The sequence below is a fragment of the Symphalangus syndactylus genome, chromosome 13 (assembly GCF_028878055.3).
Source record: "Symphalangus syndactylus isolate Jambi chromosome 13, NHGRI_mSymSyn1-v2.1_pri, whole genome shotgun sequence".
Lineage (NCBI taxonomy): Eukaryota > Metazoa > Chordata > Mammalia > Primates > Hylobatidae > Symphalangus > Symphalangus syndactylus.
Window position 1 is genome coordinate 108,956,914 of NC_072435.2, and position 21,952 is coordinate 108,978,865.

Below are 21,952 nucleotides of genomic sequence, written 5' to 3' on the forward strand. Positions count from 1 at the left end.
CTGTGGAACTATGTTCTGATATTTTGTCCCTTTTTATTTTGCTTTTGGCAGCCTAAAGGACTTTTACGATATCTACGAAGTTGCTGCTTTGAAGTGGAAGGTGAGTTCTCCTCTGAGACCATAGAAGGAGTAAACAGACAGGTCCCCAAGTGGGGCAGTGAGGAGCAGGGGCACCCCGAGATCCAGCTCTCTCCCTGCTAGAGCAGCTCAGTCCCCAGCGTGGCATGGTACACTTCAGGGATCACAGGTGGCCCCCAGCCCCCAAATCTGCCCTTACATTTGTGATACAGTGTCATCATTAACAGCACCGAATCTCACTTGGGCCGCATTAGTTATTGTGTGACATCAGGCAGGTTACTGAGCCTTTCTGAGGCTTTTCTTACTTGGGAAGTGGCGTAAGGATAATCCCTACTGACAAAGCTAATTTCAGGACTATACTAAAATAATGCCTCTGCATGGCACACTGTAAATGCTCGGTACACACTGGCTGGCTGTGTTGTCATGTAGATCCCTGAAGATTAACATTGTTCCCCAGTTTAGCAGGGTGAACAGGAAAGGAAGCCAGCATCCTGGCTCCAGGGCAGGGCTCTTGTCCCTGGCCCTGACACCCTCCCTCTTGGTCTTGTTGTCTACCAGGCCAAGAAAAACAGAGAGCACTGGTTTGATGAGCTTCCCAGGACGGCGCTCCTCATCTTCAAAGGTAAGTGGGCTTGAATATGGCAGGTGTTGGCAGCTGGGGGCTGATGGAGGTTTTCAGAGACCACAGATAAGCATCTGAGGAGAGGTTCAGAGGGGTGTGTGTGTGTGTGTGTGTGTGTGTGTCTGAATGTCTGTGTGAAGAGACAGTGTGATTACCCCAGCAGGGAGGTAAGGGTGGTAGGAAGCAGATTGGGAGAGAAATGGGTAACTTAACCCAACCAAAATGGGTAACTTAACCCAACCAAGACATTTGGGGTATTTTTCTTTTTTCATACAAAAGCAAAGATGTTCATTGAAGAAACTTGAAAGTGAGATAATTCGAAGTAAATGGAAATTTACCACCCAGATAACCACTGTTAATTCTCTGATGTGTTTCCCTCTGTGCCATTTTTCTATGCATTTTTAAAACAATAGGGTGACATTATATATTCCATTCTGTAATCTGCCTTTTCATCCAATAACACATATGTGTGTGTGTATATATATATGTGTGTGTGTGTGTGTGTGTGTATATATATATATATAGTTTTTTTTTTTTTTTTTTGAGACGGCATCTCGCTCTGTCGCCTAGGCTGGAGTGCAGTGGCACGATCTCCACTCACTGCAACCTCCGCCTCCCAGATTCATGCGATTCTCCTGCCTCAGCCTCCCGAGTAGCTGGGACTACAGGCATGTGCCACCACGCCCGGCTAATTTTGTGTGTGTGTGTTTTTAGTAGAGACGGAGTTTCACCATGCTGGCCAGGCTGATCTTGAACTCCTGACCTCGTGATCCACCCACCTCAGCCTCCCAAAGTGCTGGGATTACAGGCATGAGCCACTGTGCCCGACCCCGATAATATATTTTTGCCCTCCTCTTATGGCAGGATATATACTTACTTTGCATGACCCCTTGAATAATGCTCGTGTAGTGTAAAGTTTGAAAATTTGAAATTGGGTGCTCATATTATTTACCTGACAATTGCCCCTTAATTTCATGCCAGTTTCAGCAGTGATCAGGAGAGCTTTGTCCTGCTTTATCTCGGTTCCAGGTTGCTCAGGCTCCCCCCAGAGTAGCTGTAGTCAGTGCAGTCTTGTCTGGGGGTCTGAGCAGAAGCGTGGGTACCACTCTTTGAGCAGGACCCTCCTTTCTTCACCTCTGGGGTAAAGACCATGCTTACCTGCATGCACGAAGAATGTGGTAGGTGGTTGCACCTGCCCAGAAAGAGATAATAAAGGATACGGTAGGGGGAACAAGTGCGTAAATTTACATTTTAACGTGTCTTTTCTTCAAATAGGCATTAATATCCTTGTGAAGTCCAAGGCCTTCCAGTATTTCATGTGTAAGTGTGAAATATCTCCATTCTAGGCCACTTTCCCCCTGAGTCCTTTGCTGTTCTAGAAGCGGGAGAGGCAAGAGATTGGTCCTAGAGTCCTGTGTTTGACTTTTTATTGTGGGGAATTCCCAGCATGTATAAAAGCGGAGAGAACATTACCACGCACATCCCGTGCCCGTCACCCATCTGTATCTTCACTCTGGCTCATCATCCTCTCTAGACCTAGATTTTTTGGAAGCAAATTCCAGAACCACAGAGTTGACTGGTTGATATGTCTCTTGAGTTTGTTTTAATCTATAGGCTCCTCTTCCTCACCTCATTTAGGTGAGGAAGCAAGATTTGGGTTTTGTATGTTCCTCTGTTGCCTTTTCCTGGAATTTGGTAGTTCTGTCTAGAGCCATGCTGGGCAGTGTGGAAGCCACTGGCCACGTGTGGCAATTTACATTTAAGCTAATTAAAATGAAAAATTCAGCTTAGCTGTCACATTTCAAGTGATTAATAGCCACAAATGGCTAATGACTACCAATTGGATGGTGCAGATAAGAAAATTTTTATTGTCACAGAAAATTCCCTTGGGCAGTACTAACCTAGAGGCTTGATCCAATTTGGTCTTTCCAAGGAGCTCTGGTTCCTTTTAGTAGGAAATGGTGTTAGAGACACAATTCGAGGTGCTGGGTGCTCATTGCTTGGGTTGGTCATTGTTTCTAGGCCTTTCCATGGACAGAACTAGGGTTTTGGTTTTTTTTTTTTAAAGATAAACTGTTGTGCGTTCATGCTAATACTTCACATTCAGGCCTGCAGCGAGTTTAAGATTAAGAATCTAGACGTGTAAGACTGATTTCATCAATCTTACACGTCTAGATTCTCAATCCTTTTTTTTTTTTTTTTTTTTGAGACAGAGTCTCATTCTGTCGCCCAGGCTAGCATGATCTCTGCTCACTGCAACCTCCGCCTCCCAGGTTCTAAGTGATTCTCCTGTCTCACCCTCCTGAGTAGCTGGGATTACAGGTGTGTGCCACCACACCCAGCTATTTTTGTATTTTTAGTAGAGATGGAGTTTCACCATGTTGGCCAGGATGGTCTCGAACTCCTAACCTCAGGTGGTCCACCTGCCTCAGCCTCCCAAAGTGTTGGGATTACAGGCTTGAGCCATGTGCCCAGCCTAGATTCTTAATATTAAAATCTAGGTTGTCTTTGAAGACAATCAGACACCAACAAAGAAAAAAATAAATATCCAGGTTCCCAACTACACTGGCACAGTTATTCATTTGCTTTGTCTCACAGTCCCAGGATAACAATTGCAACGCAATCCCAATGATATAATTACTGGAAACATCATTCCAAGGATGTACATTCAGATTACTGTGGGTTTTTTTGTTTGTTTGTTTTGAGACAAAGACTTAGTCTGGTGCCCTAGTGGCACAGTCATGGTTCACTGCAGCCTTGACCTCCCAGGCTCAATCCATCCTCCCACCTCAGTCTTCTGAGTAGCTGGGACCACAGGTGCATGCCACCACACCTGGCTAATTTTTATTTTTTGTAGAGACGGGGTAGCCTCACGTTGCCCAGGCTGGTCTCAAGCTCCTGGCCTCAAGCCGTTCTCCTGCCTTGGCCTCCTGAAGTGCAGGGAGTACGGGTGTGAGCCACTGTGCTTGGCCTTGTGTTTTAAGGTCACCTGGGATAGTTCCTCTCCATGTGGACATGTTAACAACTGGATACACATTTGGATTTCTTTTTTTTTTTTTTTTTTTTTTTGAGACAGAGTCTCGCTCTGTCTCTGTCACCCAGGCTGTGGTGCAGTGGCACAATCTTGGCTCACTGCAACCTCTGCCTTCCAGGTTCAAGCAATTTTCCTCCCTCAGCCTCCCAAGTAGCTAGGATTACAGGTGCCCACCACACCCGGCTAATTTTTTTTTTTTTTTTTTTTTTTTGAGACAGAGTTTCACTCTGTCGCCCAGGCTGGAGTGCAGTGGCGCGATCTCGGCTCACTGCAAGCTCCGCCTCCTGGGTTCACACCATTCTCCTGCCTCAGCCTCCCGAGTAGCTGGGACTACAGGCGCCCACCACCACGCCCGGCTAATTTTTTTGTATTTTTAGTAGAGACGGGGTTTCCCCATGTTGGCCAGGCTGGTCTCAAACTTCTGACCTCAGTTGATCCACCTGCCTTGGCCTCCCAAAGTGCTAGGATTACAGGCATGAGCCACCGCACCCGGCCTACACATTTGGATTTCTTTATGCCATGTTATTTTCTATTTTTGGGGATTACTTTTGGCATTTAATTTTGTTTTATGGCCGGGCATGGTGGCTCAGACCTAAAATCCCAGCACTTCAGGAGGCCAAGGCAGGTGCATCACTTGAGCCCAAGAGTTTGAGACCGGCCTGGGCAACATAGTGAGACCCCTGTCTCTACAAAAAAAAAATACAAAAATTAACTGGGTATGGTGGCTCACACCTGTAGTCCTAGCTACTTGGGAGGCTGAGGTGGGAGGATCACCTGAGCCTGGGGAGGTTGAGGCTGCAGTGTGCCATGATTGCGCCACTGCACACCACCCTGGGCAACAGAGTGAGACCCCCCATCTCAAGAAAAAAAACCCAAATATTTTTCATAATTATGTAAATTAGGGCTGGGCATGGTGGCTCATGCCTGTAATCCCAACACTTTGGGAGGCCGAGGCAGGCAGATTACTTGAGGTCAGGAGACCAGCCTTGAGGTCAGGAGACCACTTGAGGTCGAGACCAGCCTGAGCAATGTGGTGAAACCGCGTCTCTACCAAAAATAGAAAAAATGAGCCATGCATGCCTGTGGTCCCAGCTACTTGGGAGGCTGAGGCAGGAGGATCACTTGATCCTGAGAGGCAGAGGTTGCAGTGAGTTGTGATGGTGCCACTGCACTCCAACCTGGGTAATACAGTGAGACTCCATCTCAAGAAAAAGCAAAAAAAAATTATGTAAAATACTTACATGGTTCCAAGTCAGATCTACCAAAAAAAGTATATTGAAGGAAGTTTAGTTTATATCCCTGTCACTTCCCACAGTGGGCAACTTTTATTTATGGTTTCTCCTTCCATTGTTTAAAACCTGTAAGTTGGATACCTATCAATATATCTGTCTTAAACAATAGCATATTTTATGCACTTTTTTCTGCCACCTGGCTTTTTCCAGTTAACAATATGCCCTGGAGACCGTAATATGTAGAAATGAGGCTAGGTGTGGTGGCTCACACCTGTAATTCCAGCACTTTGGAAGGCAGAGGCAGGTGGATTGCTTGAGCCCAGGGGTTCAAAACCAGCTTGGGCAATGTGGCAAAACCCCATCTCTACAAAAAATACAAAAATTAGCTGGCGTGGTGGTGTGCACCTGTGTTCCTAGCTACTCAGGAAGCTAAGGTGGGAGGATTGCTTGAGCCCAGGAGGTGGACGTTGCAGTGAGCCAAGATCACGCTCCACTGCACTTCAGCCTGGGTAACAATAAAACCTTGTCTTAAAAAAAAAAAAAAGTAATATGTAGAAATGTACCACATTTCTTTTCTTTCTTCTCTCTTAGAGAGAGGGTCTTGCTCTGTCACCCAAGCTGGAGTGCAGTGGCACAAGCATAGCTCACTGCAACCTTGACCTGCTGGGCTCAAATGATCCTCCCACCTCAGCCTCCTGAGTAGCTGGGCCCACAGGTGCACTACCACACCTGGCTAGTTATTTTTATTTTTTGTAGGGATGTGGTCTCCCTGTGTTGCCCAGGCTGGTTTCTAGCCCCTGGGCTCACGCAATCCGCCTGCCTCAGCCTTTCAAAGTGCTGGGATTACAGGTGTGAGCCACTGTACCTAGCCTGTGTTTTTTTTTTATGGTTAAAGTATGCCAGTTTATGAATGTGTCATAGTCTGTGCAACCAGTCCCCTACGGATGATCATTGAGATTGTTGCCAGTGTTTTGCTATCACAAATAGTGCTGCGGTGAGTAGCTTTCAGATACATCTTATATTTTTGCTAGTGCATCATTGGGATAGTTTCTGGAAAGTGGGATTGCTAGGCGAACGGCTTAATGCATATGCAATTTTTCTAAAGAGTTCATGCAATTATTTTAAAATTAGAAGTCTCTAGGGGAAAATAAGTGTTTTCAATACTTGAATGCCTTGTATATTGTCCATCTTTTACATCAATTTGGAATAATCTCTACATCATAACTGGTATTCATACAGTGACGGAGTGTTTTTAGAAATTTATACGTGTTTCTAGGTGAAAACACTGGTTGATTAGCTCCCTTGGTAAGAGCACTGAGCAGAAAGAAGTTCCCTATCAAATGGGTGTGTGGAGCAGCCCTGTTCTCCCCATCCCGTAGAGCTCCAGGAAGTTAACCAGGGACTGCAGCTGCAATCTGCAGATTTCTAAGCCCCCTGTTATTTCTCTCTTTTATGGGCCTGTGTATTTCAGACTTGGTGGTGGCAGTCAACGGGGTCTGGATCCTTGTGGAGACATTTATGCTGAAAGGTGAGCCCCACTCGGGGATTGGCCGTGTCCTGGCCGGCACACCTGGCTTGCCTGTGAGCTGCTACTTCTCTGTCTTACAGGTGGGAACTTCTTCTCCAAGCACGTGCCCTGGAGTTACCTCATTTTTCTAACTAGTAAGTTTCCGACATGGCTTTGCTGGACTGCTTGTTTTAAAATTGTCTGGGAGAACTTTTATTCAGTGTAGAACCTCATGGTTCTTCTCTAAAACAGGAAGCTATGAAGAGACAGAGTAATCAGACTGATTCCATCTCGTCCCTGTTTAAAACTCTTTCGTGGTTGTCTACTGCCCTCTGGATGGAGCCCAGATCCTAGGCGTGTGTGGCCCTCCACTCGGCTCTGCAGCCCCGCTGCTTGCCAGCGCCATGTCCCCCGCTGCACGCTGTCACCCTCCTCAGCGGCCTCTGCTCCCTGCTGCTCTCGCCTGCCTCTGGGCTGTGCACAGGGGTTTCCTCTGCCTGGTGGTCTCTCCCTCTAACCTCTTCCTGACTTTCCTGCTCTTTCTATCAAGTCTGAGCACACTGTGTTGTCATTCCCTGTTGGCGTCTTTCCTCCCACCAAGCTGATAAGCTCTGTGCCCCCAGGGTTGCCCTGCACTGGTCACTGTTGCACACCTGGTACCCAGTACAAGGCCCAAGGTGGAAGGGGTGGTCAGGACACACCTGTTGGATGGACAGATGGTTAGCTGGGCCCTGCCCAGAAATGGGAAGGGAGGATTTCTCTCTTTTTTTGGGCAGGATCTTTCTCTGTCGTCCAAGCTGGAGTGCGGTGGTGTGATCATAGCTCACTGCAACCTCAACCTCCCAGGCTCAAGGGATCCCAAGTAGCCTCAGCCTCCCAAGTAGCTGGGATTACAGGCACACAGCGCCACCATGCCTGGCTAATTTTTGTATTTTTTGTAAAGACGAGGTCTCACTATGTTGCTCAGGCTGGTCTCCAACTCCTGGGCTCAAGTGATCCTCCTCTCTTGGCTTCCCAAAGTGCTGGGATGATAGGCGTGAGCCACTATGCTTGGCCAGTTTCTCTTAAGCAGATTACCCAGTTGGCCACCATCTGGGCCCTCTCCTGGAGCACCTGCTCTCACGCTGGGACATGAGTGAGGCCTGGGCTCAACCTGGGGGGCACATGGCCAGCAGGGAGGCTGCAGACTGTGGAGGAGCCTCAAAGAGGAGACCGAGCATGGGGGAGGATGTGGCGGGGCTGCTGCCGATGGACTCCTTCTGTCCGCAGTCTATGGGGTGGAGCTGTTCCTGAAGGTCGCCGGCCTGGGCCCTGTGGAGTACTTGTCTTCCGGATGGAACTTGTGAGTGGACAGCATGTTTCTGATCCAAAGCTGAGATTCTGAGGATGGCCCCAGACCCTTCTCTGCACACCCCAATCCCGGGCCATTTCTGGAATCGCAGAGGGAAGGTCTGAGGATGGGCCAAGGCCTGTGTCTCCCTCAAGCAGCCCTGCCCACAGCCCAGGAACTCCCCAGGGTCAGGCCCTTGTCTGAAGCCTCTCAGACCACCCACGCCAGTCCTTCTGGAAACGGCCTCTTGAGGTGCCATAGGCTGGTTGGCTCTTCCTGACTCATTAAACTTTTTTCTCTTCCATAAAAACCACAATGCCCACAGAGAAGAATGCTCCCCCCACCTTCCTTGATCAGCAGTAATGAGACCCATGTGGCCCTTCTCCCTATTCCCCAGAGCATTCAAGTTAACCGGCCCGTGAAGTCAGGCTGCACTCATGAGGTCTTGGGCCGCGAGGGTGAGCAGGTTAACACGCAGAGTGGGCCGTGAGGGTGAGCGGGTTAACTCTGCAGAGCAGAGTTGGGAGGAGCCGACAGCACATGTGTGCCCTGCGTGTCTGGAGAGGAGAGAGGGTCCTCTGGCTTGGGGCAGGGCGAGCTGTTCTCCCGATGGGAATCTCACTGGAAGGGCCTGCTCTCTTCCCTCAAAAAGTTCCTTGGAGTCAGGCTGGTCTGCAGTGTGTAACCAAATGTCTGTTGAGCGGAAGACGAGGCCTGTCTCCAGGGCTGCGGAGGCCGGGGCTTCTTTCCTTCCTGTCGTTAGACCAGCACGGGGCCCTTTGGAGGGGTTCCTGGGCATTTCTGGCCTTGGAGTCAGAGCACTGAGGCCTGACCCCTGAGACGCATGCTGGGACAGGGCCTGGACACCTTGAAACTCCAGGGCGGCAGGAAGTTCTTCCCGCAGCCAGCTGGTTCCTGTTGGTGTTGCTGTGTCTGGGCTTCGTGGGAGGGTGGCTGTGCACAGGGCCAGGGAGGGGAGCAGATGCAGGGAGGCTCAGGGCCACAGGGTGGACCTTGGCCTCTCCCCTCCTGCAGGTTCGACTTCTCCGTGACAGTGTTTGCCTTCCTGGGACTGCTGGCACTGGCCCTCAACATGGAGCCCTTCTATTTCATCGTGGTCCTGCGCCCCCTCCAGCTGCTGAGGTAATGGGCAGGGCAGAGCCGGAGACAGAGAGGGAGAAAGAGAGGGAGGGCGGGAATGCCCCAGGATTGATCCGGGAAGTGACCCAGAATGAGCCAGAAGTTTCACAAGCCAGAGTCACAGATGTCACCTCCTGCAGAAGCACCATGGGGTCACCATCCCCACCCCTGAGGGTATGCGGGCTGCCTGTGCCCCTCCCCTCACTGCACCAGGCGCCTCTGGGCAGAGAAACCCAGCCCATGACTCGTGCACCCTATCCAAGGTGGCATTGCACCCGCCATAGGAGCCCATATGCTCAGTCACAGATCACTGAGCCACAGGTCTGAGGGTTGGAAGGGCCTTTTGGGGCCCCTCATGCTTTTCTGGCTCAGCGTCTTATGGAGAAAAACCCTCGTGTGGGTCCCACTGATTTCCCAGGGACACTGGAGGAAGTCCTAGGCGAGCCTGCCCCACTGACGATGTCTCTTCCTAATGAGGGGTCCTGAGGTCCTGTGCCCTCAGAGCCTGGGCTTGCCTGTTGACCCTCCAGCTGCAACCCCATCCACGTCCGCCCCATCCTCTCCCAAGGCGGGACAGGCGGGGCAGGTGCAGGGAGGGGTGTTGGTGTCTATAGAGGAAAAGCCTACCCCCTTGGCGTGTGGGGGTGCCCTGGGGCTGCGCCTGAGTGTCCGTCTCCGTCCCGCCCTCTGCCACCCTTCTTCACTGGTGAGCTCCATTGCCCCTGCTCCCGGGGCACATGGGCTTCTCCCCCCTCTTTCCCAGGAGCAAGGCCTTGCTCCTGTCTGAGCCTGCAGCTCTACTGCAAGGAGATGTGTCCTGGCCCTGCTCCTCTTCATGGAAGGACCCCGCCCAGCTGGTGTCCTGGGGCTGCCACTATCCCTTCCCTCATGCATGAGTCCCCTGAGCCAAGCTCAGGGTTGGTGGCGCCCAAGGGAGTGGACGCAGGTGGAGGAGAGGCCCTCACCTGTCTTCACCGCGTGGCGTGTGGAAGGCAGGGCCGGCATGTTCTGAGGGCGGGGGCTGAGGCACGCGCCTGTGTGTGGAGGTGACGGGTGTCCTCCTCGCTTAGGTTGTTTAAGTTGAAGGAGCGCTACCGCAATGTGCTGGACACCATGTTCGAGCTGCTGCCCCGGATGGCCAGGTACTGCCAGCCCCCACCCTGGCCTGCAGGTCCAGGTGCCGTGTGGCAGTGCCCCGTGGGGGCGGGAGCCGAGTGGCAGTCGGGGGAAAGGAGTTCCACAAAGGACTGCAATCGAGGGCCTGACGGGGCTCCAAGGAGCCTGGAATCTTGACCACCACAGGTCTCCTGGGCACCATTTTTCTCCACTGACCTGTCTGACATATTTAGTAGGGAGGGCAGGGAGCTGTCAACTCACTTACCGCCTGTGTCTACGTTCACAGGTAAGGGGTCACCTGTGAGTCTACCTTCACAGGTAAGGGGTGAATCTCTGGGAAAGGGGCATTTGTTCATAGCATCCTGACTTGAGCCATTTTTCACCCCAGAGCTGCCCCATGAGGCCCCTTCCCCGCAGGCACTTTCCAGTTGGTGAACCGACCAGGGGCATGGCCCTGCAGTCAGCCCTGCGGGTCCGAGGAGGCCGGGGCTGCAGAGGAGCCGTTCCCTCCTGCCGGCCCCGCGTCACCCTGCCCCTGTCGCCCCACAGCCTGGGCCTCACCCTGCTCATCTTTTACTACTCCTTCGCCATCGTGGGCATGGAGTTCTTCTGCGGGATCGTCTTCCCCAACTGCTGCAAGTGAGTAGGCCCCACCCAGCCCCAGGCAGCCTGCGTTTCCCGGGCAGAGGGCTGGCCAGGGCCAGGATTGGTGTCCTTGTGGCCTTGGGGTCCTCGGGGATGTTCCTCTCTAAGCAACCACCTTGCTTTGCTTTCAGGGCTTAGTTGAGTGCAGTGAGCTAAATGAGGGGCCTGGACTCGGGGTCCCTGTTTCTCCATCCCCCAGGCAGGGTTGGGAGCTGTCAGCTCACCCTCTGCCGAGGGCTGGAGGCCACCCCCACAGTAGCCTGGGTCCCGAGGTCAAGTCCCATGGCTTCCTCCCACTTCTCTTCTGCAGTGGCTGGGGACCTGGGCCAAGACCAGTCTTCTAGGGACAGCATCGTAGGATAAGACAGACGGACACGTGCAGGAAGGTCATGGTGCTCAGGGATGGGGAGCAGAGAGTGAAATCTCCCATGAGCACTCCCTTTCTCCTGAGCCGCCACAGTGAAATCACTGCACACCGCCATTCATTCATCTTCAATTCAGAGAATCCTCTTACATTTGGTCTTTACAGCCTCAAGCACCGATGAAGAAACAGTTTTACAAAGACACTGGTAGCTTTGAGACCCAGTTTGAGTGTCAAGCTTGGTCTGGAACCAGAAGCCTATAGCAGTGGGTCCCAGACTTTAGAGCACATTGCAGTCACCAGGGAGCTTAGTGCAAGCTCCAGACCTCACCCGTGCGTCTGATGCAAGCGTATGGGAGGAGGCTCCCTGGTGGCCCAAGCACTAGACTTTTGTAAACAATAGCGTGGATATTAACAGAGCAGCCATAAAAGATCAGAAGGAAAGTGGCAAATAAGAGCTCCTCAAAACAGGGCCAACCTTTTCAAATAGTTGCTCAGGCCGAGTATCGGGGAAGCCCCAGTAGGGAATTCCTTCCCTGGGGCTGTGGCCTAGTGTCCAGCCTCAAGAGCGGATCCTAGATGGGGCAGGTGCGGAGGAGGCCCTTGCCTCTCCTCCCTCCCCTGCAGGCAACGGTGAGAGAGAAGGCCCCGCCTGCAGCAGACAACTTCCAGGTGACAGAGGTGGGTCAGGCTGGCCAGGGGCTCCCGCCAAGCCCAGCAGGCAGGAATAGCCAAGGGCATTCCTCCAGCAGGGACCCAGGCATGAGGTGGAGAGGGTTAGGCAGGAAACCAGGCTGCGGGCAGAACAGAAGGATCCTTGGCCAGAACTCGGTTTGTTTCAGACTTCTGTCCTCTCTGGAGGTGACCGATCGCCTCGTGACCCTCCCTCCTTTCTCCCTTGCGCTCCGGCCAGCACGAGTACAGTGGCAGATGCCTACCGCTGGCGCAACCACACCGTGGGCAACAGGACCGTGGTGGAGGAAGGCTACTATTATCTCAATAATTTTGACAACATCCTCAACAGCTTCGGTGAGTGGGAAAAGTCACAGGGGGCACGTTCCCTGGGGACCCCACCCTTGTCACCACGGGTCCCAGAGGTGGTGTAGCAAGTGTCTGGGCCTCTCCCTCCAGCACCGAGGGCCACACTTTCTGGAAGCCTCCCTGGCCCAGGTGGAGGACGTGGTCTGCCCAGCCTTGGCAGTACAGTCCAGGCTGGATCCCGGAGCTCACTCAGTCGCCTGATTCCACTCTTTCCTGATGTTTTCTCAGTACTGGGGAGGGGAAGAGTTGCAGGCTTAGCTGGGCGGGGTCCCCTCATCACAGTGCCACTTGCAGAATGGGACCCAGCCACACCACTGCTGCTGCAGCTGCACTGCCCCCTGGCTCAGACTGCCCACAGCCCTCTGCGCACTCCCATGAAGAGGCGAACACAGCCAAACCGCCTCTCCAGAAAAAGGGTGTGCCCCCATGACACCCCAGATCTGCACCCAGTAAGATCCAGATGGTCTGGTGTGGCACAGGCTGCCGAGGCAGAGGGTGTGTTCTCTTGGGGGCAGGCCACGATGTCCTGTGGAGCTGGCGCCCTAGGAGTGCCTTGCCTGGTCTTTCCTGGAGCTCACAACCCAAACGGTCATATGGTGACCCCCTCATCTTAGCACATGGCACCCAGGATAGGTGGCAAGAGGCCACTTGAAATTGACTTTGAAGTGGGGTCTCATCAGGATGCTTCTTTCTCTCTTCCCTCGGCAGTGACCCTGTTTGAGCTCACAGTTGTCAACAACTGGTACATCATCATGGTAAGAGCTCAGGCAGCTCTGGGGGTGTCTTCCCGCCAGCCCTGGGGTCGGCCCTGGGTCTCCCCCGACCCAGAGTATATCATTCTTCCCGTAGCCTGCAGGGCTGGGGGTCTTGAGTCATGCTGTGTTGGTGTTCAGTGGGGAGGCCACAGGATGGCTGGGCCCCAGGAGCCACCCCTCCCAGCGTTGGCTGGACTCAGTTGTCACTCCTGTCTCCCTGCATGTTCCCAGCAGCCAGAAGATGCCACTTAGACTCTGGGTCTCTGTCCTGTCTCGCCCACTGTAGAGATGACTTTTCCCTCTAGTGAGAACGTGGCGAGCATTACTGATCTCTTTATTCCATTCCTTAAACTTTCCCGACTCCCAGCCCTACTGGGATAAAGGCTGCCCTGGTTCTGGATCCAGCCATCCAGGGGAGCGGCCAGGGCTCCTTCAGCAGTCAGGAATTATGTTAGGCCCAGAGGGGCAAGCTGCCTCTCCTCCATCTCTCACAACCAGCCACAAATCAGGGTGGGGTCTGTGAAGAGCCGGGGCCATGGAGCAGCCTGTGTAGACGGGGACCTGCCCTGCGTGGGCACCCCCTCACTGGCTGCTTCCCTCGGTCTCCAGGAAGGCGTCACCTCTCAGACCTCCCACTGGAGCCGCCTCTACTTCATGACCTTTTACATTGTGACCATGGTAGGTCCCGGACCACAGAACACTCTTTGTCCTTCGTCTTCCATGTCACCAGCTGCCCCTGCTCTTCAGGCTGCAGCGTCAAGGAGTGGGGCCGTGTCCCATCTGGCTGGGCTCTGTTGGGTGTGGGCTGCACAGCCACGGACACCTACCCACCCTCCTCCCCTGCCTCTGCCCCTCCCTCCCTATCCTTGGCCAGGTGGTGATGACGATCATTGTCGCCTTTATCCTCGAGGCCTTCGTCTTCAGAATGAACTACAGCCGCAAGAACCAGGACTCGGAAGGTCTGTGCAGGGATAATGCCTTGGGCATTTGATGTCTGCCACCTACCCAGCTCTGTCTGTCTGGGTGGCTGTCCAGCCAGCCATCAGACTGTCATTTTTCTGCTGTCTGGTTGTCCAGCTTATCTATCTGGCTTGTCTTTCTAGATCTTGTATTTGCACTGATTTTCAAATATTTAATGTCAGAAAACATGATCTAACTTTAAAATAAGACAGAGCATGTCATAGTTGGAGAAAAATCAAGAAGTAGAGAAAGGCTTATGTGGCAGCAGCAGCCCGTGCCCTGCCTTTCCCTCCCGTCCTCCAGAGCTTCTCCTTCTTAGCTATTTCTTCTGTTAGTCATCTCCACATTTCTCAATAATAGGTTCACACTACGGTTCTTGATTTAAATGGTGTATATATTGTTTATGGCACAGGCAAATCGTATTCCTGCTGCAACTGGATGGTGCTGGCTTTAGTGACTGCCTCACTCTTCCCAGATTGCACAGCTTTCTGTGTACCGACCCTCCCTTCTTCCCAAATTCTCCATCAAAACTGTCCACACTTGATCTCTTGAGCCCAGGAGGTCAAGACTGCAGTGAGCCATGATCACACCACTGTACTCCAGCCTGGGCAGCGGAGTGAGATCCTGTCTCTTAAACAGAAAATCCCGTGCCCACACCTGTTACTTCTCATCCTCAGGTCTCTGTGCTATCAGACCATCTGACCATTTTCTCTGTGCTTAGAGGCCCCTTCCTGAAACCCTCTGGCTCTGTAACAGCTGCCAGCTAGACCTGTGCTGCTGACATCACAGCAGAGGGAGGGGGAGGGAAGGGAGGGCCGAGGAGGAGAGCAGGACACCAATAAAGTGTCGGTTTAGAGAGGGAACCTTAAGACCCCCTGCAGAGGGGGGGCAAGGAGGTACGAGACCCAGCCAGGTTGGCGGCTCCAGCCCCGGGCTCTTCCCACACCCGCCCTCCATCCCTGCAGTTGATGGTGGCATCACCCTTGAGAAGGAAATCTCCAAAGAAGAGCTGGTTGCCGTCCTGGAGCTCTACCGGGAGGCACGGGGGGCCTCCTCGGATGTCACCCGGCTGCTGGAGACCCTCTCCCAGATGGAGAGATACCAGGTGAGGAGCCCAGGCCCCGGTCCGAAGGAGGGAGGCAGGTTTCAGCGTGGGTGGCGTAATCCCTTCCCTCAGATATTGGTAACATTTTGAGTGACACAGTGGCAAAAGCTAGAGAAGTGGGAGAGGCCAGCTGTGGTACCAGGGGTGGGACCTGAACATCTGCAGCCGAGCCCTGCAGCCTCTGCCCTTCCTTAGCAACATTCCATGGTGTTTCTGGGACGGCGATCAAGGACCAAGAGTGACCTGAGCCTGAAGATGTACCAGGAGGAGATCCAGGTAGGAGCCTGGCTGACCACCCTGCAAGTCCTCCCCCAAGCTACGTCCTGGGAGGGGCAGGGAGCTGCTCTCCGGCCCTCTGAGTAGAGGGAGAAGGCTGGTAGAGAGATGCGGACTGTCCATCGGGACCACTGCTGGGGTTGTGTGGAACCTGAGCGGGGCTCACTTAGCCTTGAACCCTTGACTGGTGCCTAGCAGAGGCAGCTATCCCACCTGCCTGCCGCCATATGTCCCTGCCCCTTATGAATTCTCCAGAACCTCCTCTCCATCTCTTACTCTGAGTCAGCTGCAAACTCAAACATGTGTAGCAAGAAACACAGTGAGCAAAGAGGAAAGAGCGGCGACCGTGGTGAACTGGCAAGGATGTGCCTGTCCAAAGGAGACAGCCTCCTCCCAGCTCCAGGATGTGCCTGTCCAAAGGGGACACAGCCTCCTCCCAGCCCCAGCGAGTGCTGCCCAATAGGAAGAAGGCCCTACTGTGGTCGGGCCGCTTGGTGTTTTGTTTTGAGATGGAGTCTCGCTCTGTCTCCCAGGCTGGAGTGCAGCACCACAATCTAGGCTCACTGCAACCTCCGCCTCCTGGGTTCAAGCGATTCTCCTGCTTCAGCCTCACGAGTAGTTGGGACTACAGGCACACACCACCACACCTGGCTAATTTTTGTATTTTTAGTGGAGACAGGGTTTCACCATGTTGTTCACCATGTTGGCCAGGCTACTGGGACTGCTTGGGATTGTTCATAATTGGGTGTTTTTTTTTGTTGTTGTTGTTGTTTTATTGATGGTATTGCTCTGTTACCTGGGCCGGAGTCCAGTGGCGCAATCATAGCTCACTGTAGCCTCCAACCCCTGGGCTCAAGTGATCCTCCCCACTCAGCCTACCCAAGCAGCTGGAACTACAGGTGTGCACCATGACACCCTAATTATCTTATTTTTGTAGCAGTGAGGTCTTGCTGGGGTCTCAAACTCCTGGCCTTAAGCGATTCTGCCACCTTGGCTTCTAATTTAAGAAAAGGCAGGCCAGGCACGGTGGCTCACGCCTGTAACCCCAGCACTTTGGGAGGCCAAGGCAGGCGGATCACTTGATGCCAGGAGCTCGAGACAGCCTGGCCAACATGGTGAAACCCTGTCTCTACTAAAAATAGAAAATTTAGCCAGGCCTGGTTCCGTGCACCTGTAATCCCAGCTACTGAGGAGGCTGAGGCAGGAGAATTACTTGACTCCAGGAGGCAGAGGTTGCAGTGAGCCAAGATCATGCCACTGCGCTCCAGCTTGGGTGACAGAGCCAGACTCTGTCTCCAAAAACAAAACAAAAAAAAGGCAGAATCAGATGTTTTTCTTTTTTTTGCATGACCTCCCAATCTTTACATATTGGCAGCTAAGGAAAATATCTCACAAAGCACTGTGTGGGCTGGCACTTGGCATGGTGCCTTCCAGACCATGGGCCACCAGCACATGAGCCCTGCAGGGTCTTCTCAACCACCTCAGGGTTGCCAGGGCTCCGGGGAGCCTCTCCCACACCAGCTATGGTGGCTTTGCTCTGTTTTCTGGCATTCTAATAGCTTGAAGCCCTTCTGTTTCACTGAAACAGTGACAACCAGGGTCCACACCTGAAAAGCGGGGGGTGCTGTCCCCAAAGCAGCTTACACATTCTTCAGGAACACAAGAGACTCAGGCAGTGTTCTTTGGGCTGATGTGCAGTGGCTCACTGAATTTGGTGTCACAGAGACGTGGAAATAATAGAAGCGTTTGACCTTGGGCAAGTCACTCCGTGCCTCCCTGTCTGTGCAAGGGGATGACTGTGCAGCGACACCCATTCAGATGTGGTTGGAGGGAGGTGTGCTGCCCTCGGCCTCTGCTCTTCTGCCTGTCCATCTGCTCCAGGCCTCAGTTTCCCCCTCTGTAAAATAAGGGGGCTCAGAACTAGGCCATCTTGAAGCTCTAAAAGTCTATGGGTTCAGTCTTTTAAAAAGTAGGGTAGGGTATGGTGGCACACCCCTGTATTTCCAGCTACTTGGGAGGCTGAGGCGGGAGGATCACTTGAGCCCAGGAGTGGAAGGCTGCAGTGAGCCGTACCTCACCACTGCTCTCCAGCCTGTGCCACACAGTGCGTCGCTGTCTCCAAAAAAAAAAAAAAAAAAGGAAATGTGGGGTATACTTAATTCCTTAATTACCTGAATACCTCAGTCCCTGAAAATGTCAGAGGTTATAATCATGGCCTTAGGCGGGTGCCCTGTTGGATGTTTTCAGAATGCCTTCACATTCCTGTTGGAGGGTGAAAGTTAGGTGAGGTATTCAGCACAATACAGCTCTGAGCCTCGGTGTCTCAGCTGTGAAACAGGGACACAATTCCTGCCAAGCTCAAAAGGGGTCACTCGGGGGGCCCTTTAGTGAAGGACAAAGGTTATGCTCACAAACAAGGGGCGAGGGTTGTTCCTGCCTGGGCCTGTTAGAGAGCTGTTATGTGCACGCCTCCAGACACTAGGGAAAGATTTCATTGTCATTTTTGCCTCTGGGGCCATATTCAAAATTCCCAGCATTTCTGGGCCTGTGGCAGGGGAGTTTCAGTGCCAGCTGGGTGAGGCTGGCAGCCCTGCCCCCTCCAGCCTGGATGCTGTGGGCTGTGTGACCTTGGAGGGTGGGCGGGGCAGGGGGTGGGGTGCAGCCCTCAGCGCCCCTTCTGCTCTCTTCTACAGGAGTGGTATGAGGAGCATGCCAGGGAGCAGGAGCAGCAGCGACAGCTCAGCAGCAGCACAGCCCCCACCGCCCAGCAGCCCCCAGGCAGCCGCCAGCGCTCCCAGACCGTTACCTAGCCCAGCGCCCGAAAGCCGTCTCTTCTATGCAATAACACAATAGTATTACTCTACTGCGATGTACGGAACTGCGGTGTGTGTACACATACTCACGTATATGCACATATTTATACACAGGAAGAAAGAAGACAGACAAGATGGAGCTTGGTTTATAACCACCTTGCCCTGTCTTCCTTAACTCCAGAAGCCAGTTTGGTGAGGGGTGGGGTGCGGCCACCAGGTCTGAGCTCTTCCTACTGTGGAAGGCTCCAGAAGCCCCTTCACAAGGAGACCCCTCACCTGGATCCAGTTGACTCTGTGGGGCTTGCCCCCCGCGTGGGCTGGTCTCCGTTGGCCACGTCCAAAGCCATCACTGCTACTGCTTCAGGCTCACGTCCCCCCGACCTGATGGCGTGCCCGCCCCATCTCCCTGCGGCCCATGCCACAGGTTTCTGCGTTTTGCTTTAGGGACAGAACCACTTAGGAAGGAAAGAACTCCCGGTCTCCAGGGTGGTATTTCAGCGTCTGTGATAATGTCATGCAACACCTCTTCGGGGACCAGTGCCCAGGATCTAATGGGAAGCGGAATTGGGGCGACTGTGCCCATGTGGCCAGAGCTCAGTTAGCCAGTGCTGGGCAGCCACAGATTATACTGACCAATCTCCTCCCTTGGCTCTGCAAGCCTCCCACCCAGCTTTCTCTGGCTTAATCCTTGTTGGCGAAAATCCTTCCACAGTGGCCTCCTTGGGGACCCAGACCCCGGAGGAAGGGGCATGAGGCAGGAAGTGGGGCCGATGTCTGCAACCCAGACCACTTTGTGGAATGGGCTCTTAACCAAATCCCTTTTTTTGTGATTTGCCCATTCAAGCAAAACAGCATTTTGCTTCATTAAGGATTGTGCTAAAGCCGATACCAGGTCCTTCACACGTGTGCACTAGGAACAGGAGCGAACAGCACAGAGAGACGCTCCCGGTGGGACGCAGCAGCCCTGTGGCCCTGGCCCAGCTCCCAGCCACCCTCCCTGGCTCTGCTCACACCAGAGATTTCTGTAGCAGGAGCGGTTGGTGCAGAAGTAGGTTCAGATGAACCTTAGTTAACGTCGCCACCCTGCCCTCCCGCCATAGTACCCTGTAGGAGCCCTGTATGACATGTGAGCGTGGTGGAGGTAGTGCAGTGACCCTGCCACAGAGGCAGGGTCAGTGCAGAGGTCGCTTTGGTTCTGCTTCCCTGGGCCACAGAACGGAACACAGCACAGGAGCCGCAGCGGCAGGATGGAGGGTGCGGAGGGCAAGGAGTGCACTGCTGGGCATTCCTGGCCAGCCCCAGCCCTCTGGTGCCTGCTTCCTGTGACTTCAGAAGGCAGGTGGACAGAGGCTCCCTCTGGCCTTGTCCTTTTCCCAGACACAGAATGGGCAGGGTGGCACCCAACCCCAGGGGAGCAGTACCTGGTCCCCCAACCCCTCCTCCCAACCACCTCCAAGGCCAAGCTGGGTCCCATAGCCAGCACGGCATGGTTCTCCCCTTCCCCCCTTCCCAGGTCAGGGGAGTTGGACAAGTGGCAGGTGTTTGTTTTTAAAGCACAGCCCTTTGGGGACACAACACATTATTGAGAATCACTGTGATTCCCCCGGGAGTCAGACTGGCTTTGTCCTCATCCTCTCTGGAGGGCCACGGGCCATCACTGGGAGCTCCACGTCGAGCCCTAGGCCAGAACCCCCTCCCTTTCACAGAGAGGGAACTTTATTGCACAATTGGGTGCCTTTTAGCTTTTGTGTGTTGAAATGGGCATTTTGGAAGCAAGGGTCAGGGGACAGCTTCTAAAGGTGTGAGTCTCTGACCTGAGCATCTGGGCCTTGCCTCGGCGCTTCCTCCCCAGGGGTGGACACCTGGAGGGGCCAGCAGTGCCCCGGGGTCTGCCCAGGGGAGTCGAGGCCCCCAGGTGGGAGGGCCTATTCCAGGAGGAGTGGGACCTTGGCCGTCCAGAGCGAGTTAATGTGTCCATCCACCCAACCCTGTCCTGAGAAAGGACCTGGTTTTGGCCAGGACCCAACAAATGCCCAATGGCAGCAGTGTCAACAGACGAGAGTCCAGCCAGGGTGGGTGCCCTTGTCATTGAGGTTAGGGACAGCAATCCCCAGGTTATGCCTGGCCCCACCCAGCAGGGAGTTGGGGTCCCCCCACAGGCTGTGAGCTGTAGGCCCTGGGATGTGATTTAGCTCAGATGCCCTCTCGTCCCTGATGTCACAGTTGAGTGCACCCAAGTGGCACCCACTGGCGGCCAGGGGCACAGCCTGGTGGTAGCGGCAATAGAACTGTGCCCCTCCTCAGCTCCTCGCTTCCCCTCCCACAGCCCCAGCCTTACTCCACCATGCGGACAATCATTTTGTACGGATCACAGGAGCAATGCTGTACGGTTTTGTACATTGGTGGTTTGTTTCCTAGAAAACCCACTGTGTCTCTGGATTTCTAGCTTATTAATAAAAGAGCCTCTGCTTTGTAAACATGGCTGCTGACTCTTGACTTCTGTGGCTTTGGGTATTGTCAGGAGAGTGGCCCCATCCAAGGCCATGGCCATTCCTGATCCTGCCTCAGCCCCACCCCGAGCTGTGCCCTGGGGTCAGCCACTCGGCACTGGCCCCAGGTGAGGAAGAACTGGTAAAAGTTGGGGGTGTCATTTTCTCTACACTTGAAATTTTGAATTTTTTTTTTTATTTGGAAAAGAGAGTTGAATCCCTTTTCTTTACCAGCATAAGGCAGTCAGGCAAACCCAAGAGTTGCTTATTTCGGCAACATAAGGCGGGGTCACTGCATGACAGCAAGAAGGCACGAGTTCCCCTCATCTGTCCTTTCCCAGCTCGCAGGCCTTGGAACCCCACCCAGGGCCCCCCCGAGGGAGGCACAGGCACAGTCCTACCGACTCCTGCTTGGCAGCTGGAGGAGCCCAGGTTCCAGCACAAAGGAGTTTGTGGACAGTCAGGGGCAGAATCCTGGAGGGAGTGCCTGAGCCACCATCCCTTGTGGCAGCTGCTGGTGTAGCAGTGCCTCGGGCTGGCGTCGTTTTGGGAGCAAGTGGGTTCAGTGAAGTGTATTGCCACGAATGGCACCCGCTGCTTTTGGCTTTACTAACGTGGCAAGGAGAAATTCAAAATTAAGTATGTCTCGAATTCTGTTTCTGGCAGATGGTGCAGCTCTGGAGCTCAGCCCTCGGCGGCCTGATTCCCAGGGGTCCAAGCCACCCTCGTTCTCTGAGTCAGGGTTGGGCAGCCACTTGTGCCCTGAGAAGGTGCCAGAAGGCCTGAAGCCCAGGCAAGGGGAACGGGCAGTGCCTGTGTCTCGGGGGTACCTCCAGCATGGCCTGGAACACACCCAGCCATCCCCTTCCCCCAAACTCCAGCCCTTCTCAGAGGGGCTCTGGGGGTCATTCAAGGGGGCCTTTTAGCTTCTCTCTGGAACCCTTTGTCCAGAGCAAAGCCCAGTTTCTAAGGTCCCCATGGCAAAGCTGTTGGGTGCTGGCAGCAAGAGGTACAGAGCAGTTCTCCCAGCTCACAGATCTCCAGCAGTGACCTCAGATCTCCAGCAGCGAGGGCCACAAACTCGTGCCCACAGAGGCCTTGCAGAAATGCTCCGGTCCCTGGGCTTCCCCCGGCAGGAGAGGCAGGGCTCCTGCCTGCAGTCAGGCCGCAGCACTAAGCGGCTTCAGTCACATGCTTTTCAGGTGAATCACTCCAAATTCAGTGAGGAGGGCCACAACAAGGAAGTTCAGGTAGAAGAGGAGCAGGCAGAAGCCGTAGACTCTGCTGAGCTGGAAGCACTGCAATGGGACCGAGACCAGGGAGAAGACGAGGCTGAGCCCCAGGGCGCCTGCCAGGACCCACACCAGCAGTCCGTCTGGCTCCAGCTGTGGAAGAATGAGGGGAGAGAGGCTGGGTCACTGCCCGTTACAGGCCCCGCCCCATCTGTG

The 21,952-nt window shown here is 53.8% G+C and overlaps 2 protein-coding genes across 9 annotated transcripts in view; one reads left to right on the top strand and one right to left on the bottom strand.

Moving 5' to 3' along the window:
* TPCN1 (two pore segment channel 1) overlaps positions 1–20,492 on the top strand; it is a 77,318-nt gene extending 56,826 nt beyond the window's left edge. For 4 of the 5 annotated variants that reach the window (XM_055238295.2, XM_063614535.1, XM_055238298.2 and 1 more), the window contains 16 exons: positions 52–100; positions 637–700; positions 1,976–2,020; positions 6,438–6,494; positions 6,575–6,628; positions 7,743–7,815; positions 8,839–8,946; positions 10,014–10,085; positions 10,609–10,698; positions 11,979–12,094; positions 12,815–12,861; positions 13,471–13,539; positions 13,736–13,820; positions 14,787–14,926; positions 15,122–15,202; positions 17,896–20,492. In XM_055238295.2, the coding sequence (XP_055094270.1) occupies positions 52–100; positions 637–700; positions 1,976–2,020; positions 6,438–6,494; positions 6,575–6,628; positions 7,743–7,815; positions 8,839–8,946; positions 10,014–10,085; positions 10,609–10,698; positions 11,979–12,094; positions 12,815–12,861; positions 13,471–13,539; positions 13,736–13,820; positions 14,787–14,926; positions 15,122–15,202; positions 17,896–18,012 (1,267 nt within the window). In that variant the 3' untranslated portion in view covers positions 18,013–20,492. The remainder of the gene's footprint in view (positions 1–51; positions 101–636; positions 701–1,975; positions 2,021–6,437; positions 6,495–6,574; positions 6,629–7,742; positions 7,816–8,838; positions 8,947–10,013; positions 10,086–10,608; positions 10,699–11,978; positions 12,095–12,814; positions 12,862–13,470; positions 13,540–13,735; positions 13,821–14,786; positions 14,927–15,121; positions 15,203–17,895) is intronic. The other variant, XM_063614536.1, reaches the window with a different exon arrangement.
* Positions 20,493–20,681: 189 nt separating this feature from the next.
* The window catches only part of SLC8B1 (solute carrier family 8 member B1), a 33,777-nt gene continuing 32,506 nt past the window's right edge, over positions 20,682–21,952 (bottom strand). For all 4 annotated transcript variants that reach the window (XM_063614540.1, XM_055238315.2, XM_063614542.1 and 1 more), the window contains one exon: positions 20,682–21,889. In XM_063614540.1, coding sequence (XP_063470610.1) covers positions 21,723–21,889 — 167 coding nt within the window. In that variant the 3' untranslated portion in view covers positions 20,682–21,722. The remainder of the gene's footprint in view (positions 21,890–21,952) is intronic.